At 40.8% G+C, this 20,967-nt stretch overlaps 1 protein-coding gene across 1 annotated transcript; it reads left to right on the top strand.

The window, feature by feature from the left end:
• Positions 1-9,874: 9,874 nt before the first annotated feature.
• Positions 9,875-19,317, top strand: LOC309496232 (uncharacterized protein; the record flags this gene model as incomplete). Its single annotated transcript, XM_082166184.1, has 11 exons — positions 9,875-9,984; positions 10,472-10,564; positions 10,767-10,817; positions 11,333-11,446; positions 11,809-11,958; positions 12,193-12,273; positions 12,613-12,711; positions 12,878-12,958; positions 18,732-18,833; positions 18,958-19,035; positions 19,265-19,317. Exons 1-11 carry the CDS (start codon positions 9,945-9,947, stop codon positions 19,315-19,317), a joined length of 942 nt encoding a protein of 313 aa, XP_082022310.1. The 5' UTR covers positions 9,875-9,944.
• Positions 19,318-20,967: the final 1,650 nt, after the last annotated feature.

Here is a 20,967-nt window from a genome sequence, read left to right as displayed (position 1 = left end):
TTCACAGAACAAATAATTAAGTTTGATTTATTGTAATTGTAATTTTGTGGAACATGATGGAACATGACTCCATTTCCCAGAATGCTTTACTTTAACCAAGTATTTAAAATGGTTCCTAAACAATTTGAGGTGGACATTTGTTTGAAAGCCCAATTTGATGGGCAACACGGACTTTTTAAGTTTCAGAAGTCCCTTACAACTTCACTCTGCACCAGTTGAGAGAATCTTTAGTGTTGCAGGAAAGATATTCAGACCAGAACGGTGCAGACTCAATGACAAAAACATTTGAGGAGCTATTGAGAATTAGATGCAACAGTGTTGCTCAGTAATTTTTTGCATTGGAATAAATGATAACTGCATTTACAACAACTTTGTGTTTGTGTGATTACTTTTTACTACTATTTCAAGAATTTGATCAGTATCTATTTTAGAACAAAATGTATGCAGGGTTGAGGAGTAAATAGTTACATGAATTGTATTACTGAGGTAAAATGTTTAATTCAATTAGTTACTAATCAACTTAAATAAAATTGCTTTGCATTGATAAAGTTATCCAAATAAAGTAATCCAAACCACATTTATAATGGGTACCTAATAACAGTAAGCAATAACATTTCCAAAGTAACCCTCCTAACACTGAATGCCTGCGAGACTCAACACATTCTTTCTGTTGTGCAGAGTTGTATAGTCCAGGGTAGAAAGTAGTCAGAAAGTAGAAGTCCTGCCATAGTTTATTCCACCCATGAACTCAGTCAGCTGATTTCACTAATTAGTTCTCTCTCCTGTCTGAATTAGCAAATCCAGGTGATTGGAACAAAATACTGAGAAGGACTTTTACTTTCTGAACCTGGACTTTACACCTCTGACTACATGTCAGCCAAGAGTAAACAAATAAACCAGAAATGGACCTTATCGTAGCCACAAAATCTGTGTATATTAAATATGGATTCATCTCATCCTTAATAAGTCTGTTAACAAGCAGAATCACTGAAGGAAAGAAGAGAACAGAAAAAGAGACGAGCAGAAACACAAGACCTACAACTGACTTCAGCCACAGCCTTAGATGAAATCAACTGAAGATTAGTAATAAGTGAAGCTGGTAATGCTGTTTGTGGAGTTGTTTAATCCTCCTCTGCTGAGATCTTCACAGATTTAATGTCTTCTTTTCTCTTCAGTTGATTTCATCTAAGGCTGTGGCTGAAGTCAGTTGTAGGTCTTGTGTTTCTGCTCGTCTCTTTTTCTGTTCTCTTCTTTCCTTCAGTGATTCTGCTTGTTAACAGACTTATTAAGGATGAGATGAATCCATATTTAATATACACAGATTTTGTGGCTACGATAAGGTCCATTTCTGGTTTATTTGTTTACTCTTGGCTGACATGTAGTCAGAGGTGTAAAGTCCAGGTTCAGAAAGTAAAAGTCCTTCTCAGTATTTTGTTCCAATCACCTGGATTTGCTAATTCAGACAGGAGAGAGAACTAATTAGTGAAATCAGCTGACTGAGTTCATGGGTGGAATAAACTATGGCAGGACTTCTACTTTCTGACTACTTTCTACCCTGGACTATACAACTCTGGAATCAAGACACTAAATGATGGGTCCGTGTACGTTTTGATAGTTTGTTTTCCAATTTGAAATGAAATAAGCAGAAACGAGAAAACGGCCCCTTTATTCGTTTTTTCGTTTTATTAAAAAAAACGAAAAAACGAGATTTCGGCTTGAGGTTTCGTTTTTTAGTTCACAGACAGATTCTATTGAATAAATGACTTCAAAATTCGTTTTCCACATGTGGGCGGCCTGACACGCCCCCTTCCGCCGATTGGTCAAGCAAATCTGAGCATGTGACATCATCAGTTGTCGCTCCGGTCAGGTCTGCTCAACAAAATAATAGTCCTCTACTATGGCTACAGATTCTTAAACTGTACAGGGCAGGTCCTACTGGGCTTTCTTCTGTGCAACTTTACACGTTTCACAGAAATATTTACATCAGAAATATTAATTATTAGTCTGCCACCAGCCCGTTTTATGTAGCTGTGCGGAGTTAAATCTGCTGACAGCGCCGAGCGGGAGACGCTCGCTGACCAATGTTCAGTCAGCAGTCAGAACTTTTCTGTTAGACGCTCCGTTTTGCCACGGGATGGTGATTGCAAATACTGTAGGGTGATATCAGCTAAATTGGGCCACTTTTTGGTAAATCGTTTGGGACAATAATACAATACCATATATGTCTTTTCCATGTGTTTTTATGATTAATAATGACTGTTTTTGATAATTTTGTGCTAAAATTATGTAATAAAATATATTTATTTATGCCCTACAGTTCTTGAAACATTAGCTGTGCCAACTTTTTTTGCATGAGCAGTTTCAGGTAAAATGGGCAGCAGTTTCAGGTAAAATGGGCCAGTCAAACTACAAAGGGAAATATTTATTTACAATCAAATTTAATTTTAAAACACAATTGCTTATACAGCCACATAACATTTAAACTGTATTAAACAAACATATTAATATTGTGCTATTAAAAAAAAACCCATTTTGGGTGCAAAGTCAAACCCATATTCAAATTGCAATTGCAATTAAACAAAGTCATTTTGGAACAGCATAGATCAGTGAACTGATGTGTGTGTGTGTGTGTGTGTGTGTGTGTGTGTGTGTGTGTGTGTGTGTGTGTGTGTGTGTGTGTGTGTGTGTGTGTGTGTGTGTGTGTGTGTGTGTGTGTGTGTGTGTGTGTGTGTGTGTGTGTGTGTGTGTGTGTGAACACATTTAGAACAAAATGTACAAATAAAAAAAAATCTCATTCAAAATTGATAATTGGTGTGTGTGTGTGTGTGTGTGTGTGTGTGTGTGTGTGTGTGTGTGTGTGTGTGTGTGTGTGTGTGTGTGTGTGTGTGTGTGTGTGTGTGTGTGTGTGTGAATGTGACATGCACTACATTTATACATTTTTATAAATAATATAGCCTATTATCAATTTAAATATATAAAAAATGTGTGTAATAAAACATTTACACACACACACACACACACACACACACACACACACACACACACACACACACACACACACACACACACACGTGTTTGTGAGTGACAGAGATAATGGCCCATTTTAGCTGAAACCATGTAGCCCATTTTACCTTAGTGGGTTAAGGTAAATTGGGCTACCAAGAAAATCATCTCCTTATCAAAAAATATGTTCAGATACCAAACTAACAACATTATTTCTGATTGATGCCATCAAGACAGATATTATGCATTTTTTTTTATGTGCATGTTTTTTTTATTTATAGATTTATCATCCTTATAATAGTTTAGTCACATTTGGTATGCCAGACTACTTACCATGCAACTTTCTGGTGCAGTCTTGATTAGAATGATTGCCCAGCCCACCATAGCAACCATAAACCAATCAAATCACCTGTTACTTGTTAAGCACAGTTATGACAACAGTTTGAAATCCTTTGCAGTCATTGGCTTTAAATTCCAGAGGGGCTGGGACTCAAAAACCTTATATTGCCCATTTTACCTGATGGCCCATTTTACCTGATATCACCCTAATGATGGGTACCGATGATGGTGAAAATCAGTGGTGTAGTCTACGTGATACGCAGGAAGGCCAAGGATTTGCGTAGCCTATACCCACTTAAAAAAGCGTGAGGATACGTATCAACTTCGTTTTGTGTCAGAACTTTCACACTTTCATTCATAAATTCACCCCGTCTGTGTTTGCGAAGCGACGGATCGAATCGCGGAATCCAGTCACAAATGGAACTTGCTATATAAAGCAGAACGTCACGGATTTTGGCTATTTTTGAATGAATACATCAAAAGTAGCTGCTGTACAATGAATCAAATCTCGATATGGACTAGTGTCTATTAATATTATAGCTAAAAGAGATACGCGTCTCTGGGAATGAGCGCTCAATGTGTGCTCCACTACACACACACACACACACAAAGAGAAGCACGGGTGACTCACGCTCGTGGTGTTTTCAGCATTTCACTGTATTGAGACATGATGTAGGCTACAGCTACACATGTGCATTTCATCGCAGAGCTGCTATGAGAGTCACTTGACGAGAATTTGAAATACATTTTTACTGAAGCTGTAATCATAGCCGCGACCCGCGAGAATGAGACAGATGATTGACAGGACGATAGCGGAGGCAATTAAAGGCGCAAGATAACTTCTGTTAACAAAAACATAAATAAAAAAAAAAAGTTTAATATAAGTGACTTTGTCTTTGTTTTATTGTTTTTGTTGGTTTTAATCAAATCATTGTGAACCACAAACTGAGCCTTCGTTTTAAAGGGCAATTTCCAAATATATTTAATTTTTTTGTTGTAATATGGGTATTTTATAATACAGCATAAATAAAAACAAACACACGTAATATGTATGCCTATAGGCAAAACACCACAGTTTTTTGGTTTTGTTTGTGTGAACTTTTATCCCCAACCATATTTCTTCATGGGCTCCACGCCAGGGGTCACGCTCAGCACCCCTACTTCCCATGGTAGGCTACTAACTGTAATTATGCTGACCCAGTTTATATGTAAAATCTTTGGTATATGTAATATCTAAAAACACTTTACAGTGTGATGGAAATAAACTTTTCTTAAAGCGTGTTGTATATCACCACAGATTTATTGACACCCTTCTATCTGTGTTGTATACTGAAATAGACAATTGTCCTGCAGAATGATGAGGTTTTTTGTAATAACACAATTATACCATGAAACATTTTTTTTATATATATATATACAGTGCTTAATTTGTAAAGTGGGAGGTCCCGGAGCGCAGAGGGGGTGTGGATCTGGCCACTCAAAACGGGGGTTGGAGGTAACAAAAAAAATAAAATAAAAATACACTGCCTACGTAGCTTCTCTGCAGGGACAGCGCCAGAGAATTGTTAACGCATGTGCTGAGTGGGTGCTAGATCATTGACGGGGAGCTGCGCAAAACTTGGCCACTAAATATTTAATATTCAGTTATGTTAAAGATCACAATTACAGTTTTAATTTGATTAAATTGAACAAGCGCAACATTCAGCATTCAATCAAATAGGCCTATTCTAAAAGATTTAGGCTATTATTAATAATAATGTTATTTCAACACAATATCTCGTTATTTCGAAATATGTGTGCGTGCATCCGGTGACGCGTGTATTGATTTTTATTAATAAACAAGTGTTTTCTCTAAAAGTGTCGACTCGGCTGCAAAGATGAAGTTGACGATCGCCATCTCCGTGTGAACGCGCTTATAGAGAGAAATGCACATAAATAAGCCTAATGGATTACATAATCAGAAAGTAGCCTTTTTCTTTTTTCATTTTGAATTATTTCGTTTAAAGACATTTCAAGCTTTGTGTATTTGATGTATTTGTCATGTCTGTGTGAGGCATACGCTGAGTTTCGTTAAGTTAGGATCGCGCGGGCGCCTCCGTTATATTTGTTTCATAGGCCTATTCATTAAATACAGGCAATTGGTTGATGAAAAATTGATTAAAATTAAGATACAATTTATACAAAACGAAATTCACTTTAAAGAAAGGCTTTCTACAAAACAACTTCAACTTCAACGGTCAAAATCATGTCTGACCCGCTCCATGTCTCATATTGCGCATCCTATCTTACTCGGTCGTGCTGTTCACTTTTCATAAATCAACATAAATGGAAGAAAAAATTAAAATAACATTATAATATTTTAACAAATATGAAACTAAATGCGCTTTTTTAATGGCTACAATAGTACGCCTACATACTCTCTATTTGTACAAATTTCTGCACATTCATTTAATTCTGAATTTTGCAAACACAAGTTGAAAGGCATTTGTTCAAATCAAGTTCACGGATAATTGTGCGTGCATTTATTAATCATTATGATACTAAAATCCTAACAAATAGGCTATGCTATGTACAAAAAATCAGATGAGCCCATAATATGAACGCATTTACACGTTAAGCATTTTCCTCCCATAGAAAAACATTATCGCTTAATGTGGCTTAATGCAGATTAGAATGTCCCCTTATTATGTCGAAATAACAAGATATTATGTCGATACTAGGCTACTGTGTCCACCGTGGTCTCCTTTTTGATCAGCGGGAACGATTTTTGCTTTTTTGGGATCTGACTGTCCAGCGTATTTGAAAAAGTTAAGCAAACTTTCCTGTCTTTTTGACATTTTTCCCCTGAGTGAAACGATCGAGGCTAACAGCAATCTCAACTCGTACAACAGGCGCGCAAGTCATGTGTCACAAACATTGAACACTACACAAACAGGAAAACATTTTTTTTTTTTTTTTTTTCATTTAGGCAATTAATTTTAGTGACACAGGAGGTGCCGGATCCAATAAAAAAGGTTCCGGATCCAATGTCGGAGGTGACGGAACATGTTCCGGCGTGTTCCGGCTCAAATTAAGCCCTATATATATATATATATGTATATATATATATAGGGCTTAATTTGAGCCGACAACATATGGTATAATTGGTAATAATTATGTTAATAATTAATTAACAAAATGGTATAATTATGTAACCTGCTTATTGTGAGCCTAAATGAGTAAATTGGTATTCAATCATTATCAGGCTGACTTGCCACCAACTACTGGTGTTTTTTTATATATTGAAAGTAGTGTTTCATGTTGTCACTTCACATTTAATAGCCTCTTAGAATGAAATTGCTATGCAAATTCACAGTGCCTCCTTTGAGCTGCATTAGACAGTGTGTAATGTACATCTAAATGCAGGGTCAGATGCTGCTTCTGCGCCACCTATACTGCAAAGCTGGGAGTTTGTTCATACAGAGTTCATCAGACAGCCTAAAGCCTCTTACGTTGTTGATTTATATTTCAAACAACAATTCAACATTTGCTCACAATGTTTTTCTTACAAAAAACCTCATCATTCTGCAGGACAATTGTCTATTTCAGTATACAACACAGATAGAAGGATGTCAATAAATCTGTGGTGATATACAACACGCTTTAAGAAAAGTTTATTTCCATCACACTGTAAAGTGTTTTTAGATATTACATATACCAAAGATTTTACATATAAACTGGGTCAGCATAATTACAGTTAGTAGGCTACCATGGGAAGTAGGGGTGCTGAGCGTGACCCCTGGCGTGGAGCCCATGAAGAAATATGGTTGGGGATAAAAGTTCACACAAACAAAACCAAAAAACTGTGGTGTTTTGCCTATAGGCATACATATTACGTGTGTTTGTTTTTATTTATGCTGTATTATAAAATACCCATATTACAACAAAAAAATTAAATATATTTGGAAATTGCCCTTTAAAACGAAGGCTCAGTTTGTGGTTCACAATGATTTGATTAAAACCAACAAAAACAATAAAACAAAGACAAAGTCACTTATATTAAACTTTTTTTATTTATTTATGTTTTTGTTAACAGAAGTTATCTTGCGCCTTTAATTGCCTCCGCTATCGTCCTGTCAATCATCTGTCTCATTCTCGCGGGTCGCGGCTATGATTACAGCTTCAGTAAAAATGTATTTCAAATTCTCGTCAAGTGACTCTCATAGCAGCTCTGCGATGAAATGCACATGTGTAGCTGTAGCCTACATCATGTCTCAATACAGTGAAATGCTGAAAACACCACGAGCGTGAGTCACCCGTGCTTCTCTTTGTGTGTGTGTGTGTGTGTAGTGGAGCACACATTGAGCGCTCATTCCCAGAGACGCGTATCTCTTTTAGCTATAATATTAATACTAGTTCGTTTCGTAGAATGACTCAGTTTCGTAGAATGACTCAGACACTTTCATGATTTATGAATGAAAGTGTGAAAGTTCTGACACAAAACGAAGTTGATACGTATCCTCACGCTTTTTTAAGTGGGTATAGGCTACGCAAATCCTTGGCCTTCCTGCGTATCACGTAGACTACACCACTGATTTTCACCATCATCGGTACCCATCATTACAGTATTTGCAATCACCATCCCGTGGCAAAACGGAGCGTCTAACAGAAAAGTTCTGACTGCTGACTGAACATTGGTCAGCGAGCGTCTCCCGCTCGGCGCTGTCAGCAGATTTAACTCCGCACAGCTACATAAAACGGGCTGGTGGCAGACTAATAATTAATATTTCTGATGTAAATATTTCTGTGAAACGTGTAAAGTTGCACAGAAGAAAGCCCAGTAGGACCTGCCCTGTACAGTTTAAGAATCTGTAGCCATAGTAGAGGACTATTATTTTGTTGAGCAGACCTGACCGGAGCGACAACTGATGATGTCACATGCTCAGATTTGCTTGACCAATCGGCGGAAGGGGGCGTGTCAGGCCGCCCACATGTGGAAAACGAATTTTGAAGTCATTTATTCGTTTTTTGCCTGTGAACTAAAAAACGAAAACTCAAGCCGAAATCTCGTTTTTTCGTTTTTTAAAAAAAACGAAAAAACGAATAAAGGGGCCGTTTTCTCGTTTCTGCTTATTTCATTTCAAATTGGAAAACAAACTATCAAAACGTACACGGACCAGGATGATTGTCATCATCAGTCCTTCACCATCAACACCTGATCAGACTTTTCTTTGCCTTTGTGCCATAACAAATATGTTTCATAAACACTCAATTATAGCAACCAAAGAAAATCTTAAGTGCAAAAGTCAAGGGTCAAGAGCCCAACTAATCAGGGTATCTTCCGTCGGACCATTTTGACACCCCTAGTTATCACTACCAAAAGTCCAGAGTGAATCCATTACACAAAATCATTTAGACTTCAGAATACTCATTGAGAATACTCATTTATTTCTCACTTATTTCAGAATTTAGACTTAGAATACATTTTATCTGTTCTCACTATAATGAAACAAATAGTTGAAAATTATCTATTATATTTTAAAACAATAAGGAATGTTACGTGGTGTGTCTCTTTTATCTTACCTTTAACACTAAAGCAACTAATTTAAAAGTAAAAATAAAAAAATCAAGCGTCATAGATCTGGCAGGTCACGTCAGTCAAGCTCACATCAGCTGACTTTCAGCAGATCCACGTATACCTATAGGAAAACGATGCCAATTACAGCATATAAGCTCCTTCAGTATTATCAGCAGCTTTATTGAGTTGCTCAGAAGCTAATTACCCTCCTCCATTCCCCAGCTCCTCCTCTCGTCCAGTCAGGACTTGGCCTTTTGATATTCTTCTTCGAATCAGACACATTTACTTTGAATTATATCGTTACATTAAATTATTGTCATTAAGAAAACTAATGACATCTGCTATACTGTACATTTGTTGGTTCTGTTCTCTTTACCCTTTATGCTGCATGGATGCACAGGGAGTTCTTGCCCAGAACAGACCATACCGCCAATCCAAACTGTATGCTAATTCTTAATCATTTTTGACGATAGTGATCCTGACAAAATTAAAAATCATCTAAAACTTAAATAATTAAGCTCTAACCAGCAATCACTCAATGCAGGCAGCATCTGAGAAGTGCTTTATTCCTCAGTCTTTTATACTTATTTTTGGTGAATTCCAATTCTATTTAGCTCATGTTTGATACGCCGGATGGGTTCCTCTGTATACGCTTCCCCTTCTTCACTGTAGTCTTCATCGGTCTTAATTTCATTTGTGGTTTTATCACCTCTTCTTCACCCTTGTGTGCCTCAGGTTGCACAGATTAAGTTCATGAGTTCACCCTTTTCTCTTTTCACACATTTTGCTCATTTTACTGTTCTACTACATGAACAAAGGAAGTCGAGTACAATATTTTATATGGAATTTCCTATTGTTTGCCTTTATATAGCATTTCCATCAACACATGCAAATAATTTTATTTTTATTTTTCAAAACAGGTAAATAGCATTTCTTACAATACAAAACAAGTTATAAATAATTATTTTGCTCCTCACTAACAGACTCTACTGCAACCAAACGTGTCAGGACTGTTGGGTTTCTTCATGTGTTTCTTCCCAATATTATGATGTTTGTGGCCTTTGTCCTCTGGGGTGTTACAGAAGGTGAGTAAATCAAATATCAATCACAGTAGGAAATATACTTTTCACTGGATATTTGGTACAATAGCTTGTGAAAAACAATACTTTTTTTTCCAAATTTTGTTATGTTTCAGGCTTATGCTGAAGTGCTTTTGCATTAGACATTGCATTAGTATTCAGACCCATAAAAGGATATTTCAAAAACATTCTGTCATTTCAAACCTCTTTGACTTTCTTTCTTGTTGGGAAAGTTGGAAACCAAAGATTGGGAAACATTGACATCCACACTGTAAAAAAAAAGTTGCTGCCTGAAATTTGTATGTACAATCAACTTGGCTGTATAAGTCATAAGTCATTGGCGATATTATCACAAATCAGGGTTTTGCTTTCGTCATAATGTGTGTTTGATATGGAAAAAAAACAAAACAGTATTTTAGCACAAGGCTGCTAAATAGCAAACTGTCAAAGGGTCTCAAGCCAATCAATACACAATAATCTGGTTTTGTTGCAGGATTTCTGTATGAGACGATCTTTTGCTGTGCTCTTTTTATCCTGAGGCCTCTGATGGTGATAAATGTTGCACCGTATTTAAAGAAGATTTCAGGTTTGGATTTTTTATTGAATTTTTTAGTTTCATGCAGGTGTCTTCACATAATGGCTGACATCTCCATAATCTCTATATCAGTGATCTTTGTGAGATTTTTTGACATTTCTTTTACATTCAACAATGTGGAAATGAATTATTATTGATTTGCTCTAATATGTTTTATATATATTCATTAGTTTTGAACCATTTCTGTTCACAGACGTCAAACTTTTCTCTGAATTTATCATTTTTATGGTGGTCTATTTTTCAGGTTGGTAAATCAAAAAATTCCTCCATATGATCATGTATATTATCATGCTGTTATTAATGAACAATAATAGTTTAAAATAATCTGCAGTGATGTAAAAATAACAACATTAGATAAACGTTTCAGTGTATCATGTGCTGCTACTTTATCTTTACTCAGAAATCATGGTGTTAATAATGCTGTTTCACCTTCGGTGTGTACATTTTTAATAATTCAGCCATAGACTGTAAAAACATATTCAGTGTTCTGAAAGAGAGAGAAATCATGTGTTACAACCTCACTACTAATAAATGTTATGTTTCAGTTGTGAATCTATTTAATGGATAAACTTTTGAGGTAGCGCTGACAAGTTTCTGTGCATGTATGTTCCCTCCAAGAGCTTTGACACAAGTCAAACCCTGCCTTGATCTGCTGCATAGCTTTTACTGAATAATCACATACATTAGAATGTCGTCAGCCAATCAGAATCAAGCGTTCAACAGCCCTGTGGTTTGAGGTTTGCTGTTGTTCTGTTTCAGTTCTTTTGAGTCGTGCTCGGAGAAATATTCTACATTATGAAGAGTCTGAAAAAATAATGATAAAAGCCATGTTTGGAGTTGTGATTCTGCTCTGTGTCATCTTCATCATTTACTGTAAGTATTATGCACGTTTTATTTGTAGAGAGTAAGTGCTGTGAAACTGTGTTTTATCAGCTTATCAATAATTGTTACACACACACACACACACACACACACACACACACACACACACACACACACACACACACACACACACACACACACACACACACATTAATTTCATTGAAATACTTGAACATCTCTGACCAGTAGCCTATCACTTCAGAAGCTCAGAAACATTTATTGTGAACTTCTGTAACAAGCAAGTAAACTGTCAATGATATTCATATGTATTTATGACTATCCCCATTATAAATAATTAGATCTAAGGCAGGAGTGAAGAAAAAAATTGAATGAATGTATTTTTCATTTTCTAGTATTTACTAAAAACATGGAGATGCCGTGTGGTGGAGAGATATGGGAATGGATATGGGATAAAGTAACTGATGTAGCTGCATTCAGCTTTTTCATTCTGCCTTCGTTACAATTCACCCTCCTGTTCATCGCTTTTGGAGCCGCCAGTGGAGGTCAGTGACACTTTATCAAATCTGTGCCATTTATGAGGAGTAAAAAGGAAAAATATTCACAAATGAGAAAAGCAGTAATTGTGTTTAACTATGAGAATTAATTTGGATGTTTTTTCATAAATAAATGAGAGGAAAAAATGCATTTTCATGATTAAAACCCATACTAAAATGTCTCTGCTGTTACTGAAAAGGGTTTCTGGAAATCTTACATGAATGTTGTTTGTCTGATTTTAGGTTTTTATGTCAGCATGATTTTCCCAGTGTTCTTTTTTCTGTCATTTTCCTGTTTGAGGGACATAAACAAAGATAAAAGCCGTGAGTATGAGATGAATTCATCTGACTATAGTTCAGTGTGATCAATGAGTGAATACCATTCCAGTACTTGTGAATCCTTAAAGCCTTCAATAAATAAAAAGTGTTAAATCTGAATGTTTCAAAGGTCAGTGTTAAAGTCTAATCTGCATTTAAGGGTCAGAATTATTAACTATATTATGGGTGAATCATAAGTTTGATTTGTGGTTCAGTTGTGGGATGTTTCTCTGTTACATGATTATATTCACGTTTAGTGATTTTGCTTTGATATTTACAGGTTTAAATATCCAAGTAAACTATTTTGAACAGATTATTGAATTAAACTATTCTAATCTTTTTTAGGTTCAAATTTGCTCAATATAACCTCATGGATGATCTTCATGTTTATCATGACTGCAGTAATGGTGTATTTCTACATCACATCACTGAAAAATGAAAAAGGTACAATTACATTTCTAATAAAATAAGTTATTAAAACGTATTTATCTAATTACATCTCTGGGAAGAAGGTTCATATCTTTCACTTATTTTGAACATGAATTGTACAGTTCATTGAATTCTTAATATAATAAAATCTAAGAGTATAAACACACACTTCTGTGTGCAGATGCTGCAGGATGGACCTGTTCGGCTGTATTTCTGCAAGTGCTGTGGATGATTGCAATATGCATTGAGGGACGCGATCTGGGTACAGTTTCGATCATCTACTGCAATTATCTGTGTGAATTGTTTTCCCTCCTGATCTCAGGTTTGAAGATGATTAGTTCAGCTCTCGTGAAGTACAGTGCGCTACGGGTGTAAAAGTGATTTTCATTATGACGGATCTTTGGTGTCAGTGCACTGTCATTGGCGTCTCTCTCTGATCCGTAGACTCTGACTGCAGATGCTGAAAACAATAGAGCAATGCACAATACAACAGATTCTGAGTGAACAGTTTATTTTGCTGTATGATTCACTCTTTTATACCCATAATGCACTCTGTGACAGGGAAATAACTTGTGCTCTGAAATGGGTGGAGAGCACTCTAGGGACATAGCCATGTCTCGGTTTGAGGATGACTTAGGAGTCATTAGGCCCAAACTCGAGGCACATGGTACTCACGGAGAGCGTGTGCAGGTCACCCACTCGTTTAACCGAGGCGAGAGCCGTCAGAAAAACGGTTTTAAGCGGAAGATACCGCAATCTACTGACTAGTGGTTCGAAGGGGTCGCCTTTCATGGCCTCCAGGACCGTGGAAAGGTCCCACACAGGAACCAAAGGGGTTCGAGGGGGGTTCAACCTCCTCGCCCCTCTCAGGAAGCGGATGATAAGATCGTTCCTACCCAGTGACTGACCATGCATAGCTTTTCTAACGCAGCTATGTCCGAAACATACACTTTGAGCGTGGAGGGGGATCTGCCCTGCTCCAAAAGCTCTTGTAGGAAGAAGATAATCTCCGTCACCCCACAGCATTGTGGATCCAAGTTTCGAGCTGAGCACCAGCCGGAGAACACTGACCACTTAGAAGCGTAGAGCCGTCTAGTAGAGGAAGCTCTAGCCTGTGTAATTGTGTTTAACACTCCTACTGGGAGGTCAACGGGTATCCGTTGATGGCCCATACATGTAGCGCCCAAAGCTCGGGGCGAGGATGCCAAATCGCGCCCTTGGCCTGAGAGAGGAGATCTTACCTCAATGGAATCGGCCACGGGGCTGTGTTCGATAGCTGCGTCAACTCCGGGAACCACACTTGGTTCCTCCAGAGCGGGGCTACTAGGAGCACAGAGCATTTGTTCTCCCTGATTCGCTTGATTACCTGTGGTAACAGTGCGACTGGGGGAAAAGCATAAAGCGGGTGGCTGGGCCAGTTGTGGGCCAGCGCGTCCCTGTCCTTTGTAAAGAATATTGGACAGTGAGCGTTGTCTGATGACGCGAAGAGGTCGACTTCCGCTCTGCCGAAGCTGTCCCATAGCAGCTGGACTGCCTGAGGGTGAAGGGACCACTCCCCCGGGGGAACGTTGTCCCTGGACAGCATGTCTGGACCCACGTTCAGACAGCCTGGCACATGCGCTGCTCTCAGCGAGCACAGATTGTGCTGGGACCACACAAGGAGGCGTTCCACCAAAGAGTGTAGGTTCCGTGATCTGAGACCGCCCTGGGGGTTTATGTAGGACACCACCGACATATTGTCCGTGCGGACTAAGACGTGATGGCCCTTTAACAGGGGAAGGAAAAATTCCAAAGTGTTCTCGACCGCTTTCATCTCCAGACAGTTTATGTGTAGGCGCTGTTCTTGGCCTGACCACAGGCCAAACGTCAGCCTGCCCTCTTATAGGGCGCCCCAACCTGAGTTGGAGGCATCTGTCGAGACTACTTTCAGCTTCGAGATCGCTCCCAGATCCCCACCTGACTGATACCAGTCGATCGCCTTCCAGGGCCCGAGAGCTGTAACACAGTTCTGGGTTACCTTGAGGCGTGCGTGGCCCACTGGTCACGCACGCCTCAAGGTAACCCAGAACTGTGTTACAGCTCTCGGGCCCTGGAAGGCGATCGACTGGTATCAGTCAGGTGGGGATCTGGGAGCGATCTCGAAGCTGAAAGTAGTCTCGACTCGGAACTCGCGTCTTCAGCCAGTACTGAAGTGGGCGCATGTGAAGCGAGCCCAGTCGAAGCACTGCTGAGGCTGAGGCCATAAGACCCAGCATCCTCTGAAATCTTTTGAGAGGGGTGATGCTGTCGGCCTTGAACGACGCTGCCAGGTGTTGTATACTCAGCGCGCGCTGTGACGTAAGCCGCGCTGTCATTGACACTGAGTCCAGTTCTGTTCCCAGGAAAGAGATTTTCTGGCTGGGAGACAGCGAACTCTTGGTCCAGTTGACTTTGAGACCCAGGTTCTCTAGATGACTGAGTAGTAAAGCCCTGTGCGTTATCAGTTCTGCCTTTGACTGCACTAGGATTAGCCAGTCATCCAAATAGTTTAGCACTCGCATACCCCATTGTCTCAGGGGAGCGAGCGCCGCGTCCATGCACTTTGTAAATGTACGAGGTGCTAAAGACAGGCCGAACGGCAGGACGGTGTACTGATAAGCCTGGCTGTCGAAGCCGAATCTCAAGAAAAGCCTGTGACGGGGTGTTATTTGAATCTGGAAATAAGCATCCTTCAGATCCACTGAAATGAACCAGTCCCTCGGGCGAATTTGCGCGAGGATTTTTCTGGTTGTGAGCATTTTGAATGATCTTTTCATAAGAGCTTTGTTCAAACGCCTGAGATCCAGGATGGGTCTGAGACCGCCATCCTTTTTGGGTACTAGAAAGTACCGGCTGTAGAACCGGCTCTGAGTCAGAGGGACGGTTTCTACAGCTCCCTTCTTCAGCAGTTTCGCTATTTCGGTGCGAAGTACATGTGCAACTTCATCTTTCACTGTAGTTTCGACCTTGGCTCGAAAGCACGGAGGTCTGCGAGCGAACTGCAGCGAATAGCCTCGCTTTACAATGTTCAACACCCATTCTGATACGCCCGGGAAATTTTCCCATGCTTCCGCACATAGGGCTAGTGGTAGAATGATATCTGGGCTCTGATCGCTGTGTGTCAGGGATTCAGAAGCGTGATTGGGTTGATGCATTAACACCGTGCTTACAGCGCTCACATGGGGCGGCGTGCTGCTGACGGCAGCCAGCTGATTCGCACATGACGCTCTCGCTACGGGGAGCGGAGAGTGTTCTTTCAAATGGCGCCCTATATGTGTATGTAACACAGGGCGTGCAGTGTTTCTTAGTAAACGCGAGCGCTGAATAGCGGGAGCGCTTCTTACACTTAAAGCACAGTGGGTGTACGTTGAAGGGAGCCCTAAGTGAGTGTGTGTCACTGAGCGGGCAATGTTTATGGGTAGGAGTGAACACTGAATAGTGGGCACTTTCCTTACATTTGAAACGCACGCACGCAGCCTGAGCCGGTTTTATTGATGTGGGCCGTGAATGAGTGAGAGTCACTGAACGGGCCGTGCTTATGTGTAGGGGTGAGCACTGGGAAGTGGGCTCAATTCCTACATTTATACACCTTCGGCGTGAGCCGGATAACAGACATAATGCTCCTTAGAGATTTATCTGGGTTGCCGTGAAAACGGCGTCAGGACACAGGCGAGCGGGTTGTATAACGGGCTTGTTGGCTGCAAAAATACACTCCTCCAGTCACCTATGCTGTGGAAACTGTGAGAGCGAAACGTTTCCAGTCACCTGGCGGGGCCAGCGTGAACTTGTTTACTTTGGTGAAAAGATTCAGCGCAGCCGAGATTCGAACTTGGGTCTCAGATTCCACCACTGAGCCACAGAAGGGGTGTGAACTGCAAGGGGCGGGTTGGCTTTCTGAACGTTTAGAAAGCTGGCCGCGAGCTCTGTGTTTAAACGCTCATAGTACTCGAGTCCCGCCTTTTGAACAGGAGGGCGCGAGCCCAGAGAAGAGCGCAGTATAATTTATATCTGCCGCCAGAGCCGGGATTCAAACACGGGTCTCTGGCGCGAAAGCCTTAGATTTCGCCACAGGGGGGAAATGACAAAAAGCTTTTCGTTAGCGTGAGCAGATAAGAGAGCGTCATTTGAGTCACGGGGCAGGGCCGGCACGGGCTCATGTGTTTAAAAACGCTTTATATACTCGAGCCCCGCCATTTGAACAGGAGGGCGCGAGGGGCGCGTCGCTTTCTGTACGTAAGAAAGCTGGTCGCGAGCTCTGTGTTAAAAACTCATATTACTCGAGCCCCGCCATTTGAACGGGAGGGCGCGAGAAGCGGGTTCACTTTCTGTACGTAATTTGCCGCCAAAGACGGGATTCGAACACGGGTCTCTGGCGCGAAAGCCTTACGGCGCTGATCCACTTGTCCACACGACACTTCTGTCGCGCCGCTCTCCACTATATTCCTATGGGTGACGTCAAGCGACTTTGACGCGCCCGCAAAGCATTCCGGGAAGGCGGCGCTTCATTTGAAAAAATGCTGCGCGTCAAAAAGCTGGCCGATGCCCATCTTTATGCAAATGAATTCCGTTAAACGCAACGCGTCTATCCAATAGAAGTAGAGCATATGGAGACACGGAGGGAAGTCTCTCGCAGGTCCTCTGTTCTAATACGCTACATTTCCCGCTCGGTCAAAACCACGTCCATAGCGGTAAACGCCCATCAACGTACCAATGTGGGGAGGCGTCGCAACACCACGCGACAGTCGTGTCGCAAAAGTGGATCAGCGCCGTTAGATTTCGCCACTGAGCCACAGGGGGAAATTACATAAGGTTTCGGTCCGCGTGAGCAGATATGCATGTATTATAACAGGCTCATATGCTGCAATATTGATATTTCCAGTCGCCTGAACTGAGAGGGAACTGAGAAATGGAGGTTGGTCCGGCCTCGGCGGGACTATCCTCCTCTGCATTGTCCCCGTCGAACTCGTCGAGCACGGTGGGAGCGGTGGCGGAAGCCGGCCGCTGGCCAGCCGCGAGCGAGGCGGGAGACTCAGGAAGCGATGCACGTGGGGATACCACCGGCGTGCACTCGCGCTATCCTCTTCTGCATAGCAGGATCACACTCCGGTGGTCTCTGTGAGCGGCGCTTTTGCGGTGCGGCCCAGCAGAGAGAAGCAGAGGAGCGGGGTCCATGTTGAAGATGACTAGTCAAGCCCGCAGGGTTGACACAGTCATGATGTCACATTCCGGGCAGCCGCCCTGGAAAAGCGCGTGGATTCGTCCCAGGCAGGGAGCGCACAGGATGTGGCGGTCCCTGTCGCTGAGAGGGGCTCGACACGAGCCGCATTGGAAACACGAGGCATTTGGAACAACGCCTCGGCTCTTTTAGGAGGAAAACACGCGAGTGTCGCGATGGCGAACACACACGTGAGTGATTGTAAAAGGATATGAGCGCCGGATGGCGCAGCAGGAACGGCGGCTGAAGACGGCCGGCTTCCTCGGACTCTGTTCTGCGATGCAGATAGCTCGTCCCGCTGCAGTGCCTCTTCAACGACGCAGGCTTCTTCCGGAGATCCAGCGTTGTGAGTACTTCGCTGAAGAGATGAAAAATCAAAGAGCACCCTATCTGGACTGGGCTTATATAGACATAAGCCACGCCCATTCTGGCGGGACGTGACGTGCTAGGGTGCCCGCGCCCTCATTGGCAGTCCCTCGATAGGCTGCAGAAGTTGCCGCAGAGCAACCAATAGGCGCGCGGGCCGCCTCGCCTAGGTCTGCTCTGTGCAGCAATGCGTTTTAAATTAATGCAAAAATTAAGGATAATTTTTTGGCTTCAGTATTCTCGAGAAAAGGGATTTTCCCGTAGCGTAAGCTAGCTTACGCAACACGAGAGTACTCTCGTAAGAGAACTGATTCATTATACTTGATTTTAACATGTGCTTTAGTGGGTAATGAAACAGTTTTATGACCTAAAGCAAAACAATCTATTTTAATATTAGATATTAAAAAAAAAAATAAGAAAAAAATCTGTTTTACAGATCTGAGCCTCACCTTTAAAAAGATGTTGTATCTGTTTGGATCAGTTGCTGTTGTTTTACTGAACTCTGTTACACTGATGACTGAACTAATACTGAAAACGGGTGAGTGATAACAACATTTTACTATGATGCAGTGTTTCATGCTGTTAGTATTACAAAATATATCATAAAGATGAATTTAAATATTACTAATGATTATAATCTAATATTTTAATTTCATCTTCAGTTAATGGTGAGCGTGCGGTTGGAGATCTGAGAGTCGTCTTTGCTTTTTCTGTGCTGATTTTGACATTGTTTGGACCCTGTAAGTACAATTGGAATTATTTGTTTTATTACAAATCATCAACATTTGTTTAATGCCCTTATTTACATTAATTTAGGCTGGTCATTATGTTTTTTGTTCATAATAAAGAATTTCAAACTGATTTAACGACTTATTTCAGCCATTTGTTAAATTCAGGAATCAGCTATATTCATTATGCAATTGATGATTTTATAAAAATATCTTTTCTCCCACTGTTTTTAACACGCAGGGATTTCTGACATAAAATGTCGGCAGTGTTGTCAGGTTAGTATTATTGATTAGAGATTTACAATCAACCTGAATTTACTTCATATATTTAACGTGCATCAAACACACATTTACATCTTAAACAGAAAGCAGCGAGAACTGGTGACATTCGAACTGAACCAGAACCAGGATTATCAGATCAATATCTTTTAGATGGTTTTATTGATTTAAGATTTTATAATTGACCTAAAATAAAAGGCTCTTTGCTTCATGTTAAACCGTCCTAAATAAATAGACTAAAACATGTATTCTCCTGAACCCAGAATGCAGCAGAGAATGAAGCTTCAGCCAGTGGATCAAACCAGAACCAGAACTCAGCAGAATCACATGAAATGAATCCTCTACTGAATCAAGATCAGGAGGCTGGAAGAAGCGACAAGACGGAGGAAAATCAGCCGGATTAAGTGGAAACAGAAACATAATCAACAATGAGAGAAAAAGACTCTTTATAAAACGGATAGTTCCGGTCCTTGATTCTGATTGGTTGAGCCGCGTTCGAAGCCGTTGTAAATTACTCAACAAACACACACCTGTGACCGCATTACATTAGTGTTACTCCAGTCCACACACACACACCTGTGACCGCATTACATTAGTGTTACTCCAGTCCACACACACACACCTGTGACCGCATTACATTAGTGTTACTCCAGTCCACACACACACACACACACCTGTGACCGCATTACATCAGTATTACTGCGCAACTGCCGTTTGTGATTCTTTGTTGCTGCATGTGTTGCTTAGCAACCTCTTTGGAACTACATTGCTTGGCGGAGGAATACATGTGTTATGTAAGGGATAATGAGTGCTGGAAAGAGTACTAAATAATTGTACTTAAGTAAAAGTATTGCTACTTAAGTAATAATTTACTTGAGTACAAGTAGAAGTACACTTACATTGTTCTTGCTCCGTCCAAGCAATAACGGTGTCCATGTTATGAGCCGAGTTTTTTATTTACTTCAACTGCTCAATGCTCTGGTAATATCAATGGGATGACCCATTTCAGGAGTTGCCACAATTACATTTTAAAATCAGAGTATGAGCATAGCTCACTTATATTCAATAAAATATTGAAACGTTAGCAATACGGATTCTAAACACGAGCGCCGGTGATTGAATGTCAAAGCACGGTCTGAACGCCCCGCCCCCCAGCTGAACTGGAAGTTTTGATTGGTTTTGCACCCGAGTCAGACCTGTCTGTTATTGGCTGAAGCGCTTCAGAACTGTCTGTTATTGGCTGAAGCGCTTCAGAACTGTCTGTTATTGGCTGAAGCGCAGGGCTGAGGGCTCAGCCTCCACCGCACGCAGTCGTTTGAAAAGTGTTTGTGAAATGTAAGCTCGCTCTGTTGCTCCGTCGGCACCTTTGTCAAAGTACTCTGTACTTTTGGTGAAAAATAAATGTAGCGAAGTTGAATACTTTATTTTAATTCTACTCAAGTAAAAGTAAAAGTACCACAATTTAATTATACTCAAGAAAGTAGAAAAAATCTACTCAAGTACTGTAACGAAAGTATTTGTAATTAGTTACTTTCCACCACTGGATAATGTAGAGTGAGGCGGTTGTTATAGCGAATACATCCTGACAGGCTGATCCGCGTCGGGGTCTTGAATCAGCCTGAAGAGGTTGTTATTCGCTGTAACAACCGCCTCGCTCTACATTAT

The sequence above is a fragment of the Leuciscus leuciscus genome (genome assembly GCF_965113295.1).
Source record: "Leuciscus leuciscus genome assembly, chromosome: 1".
Taxonomy (NCBI): Eukaryota; Metazoa; Chordata; class Actinopteri; order Cypriniformes; family Leuciscidae; genus Leuciscus; species Leuciscus leuciscus.
This window is presented reverse-complemented; position numbering and strand designations above follow the sequence as displayed.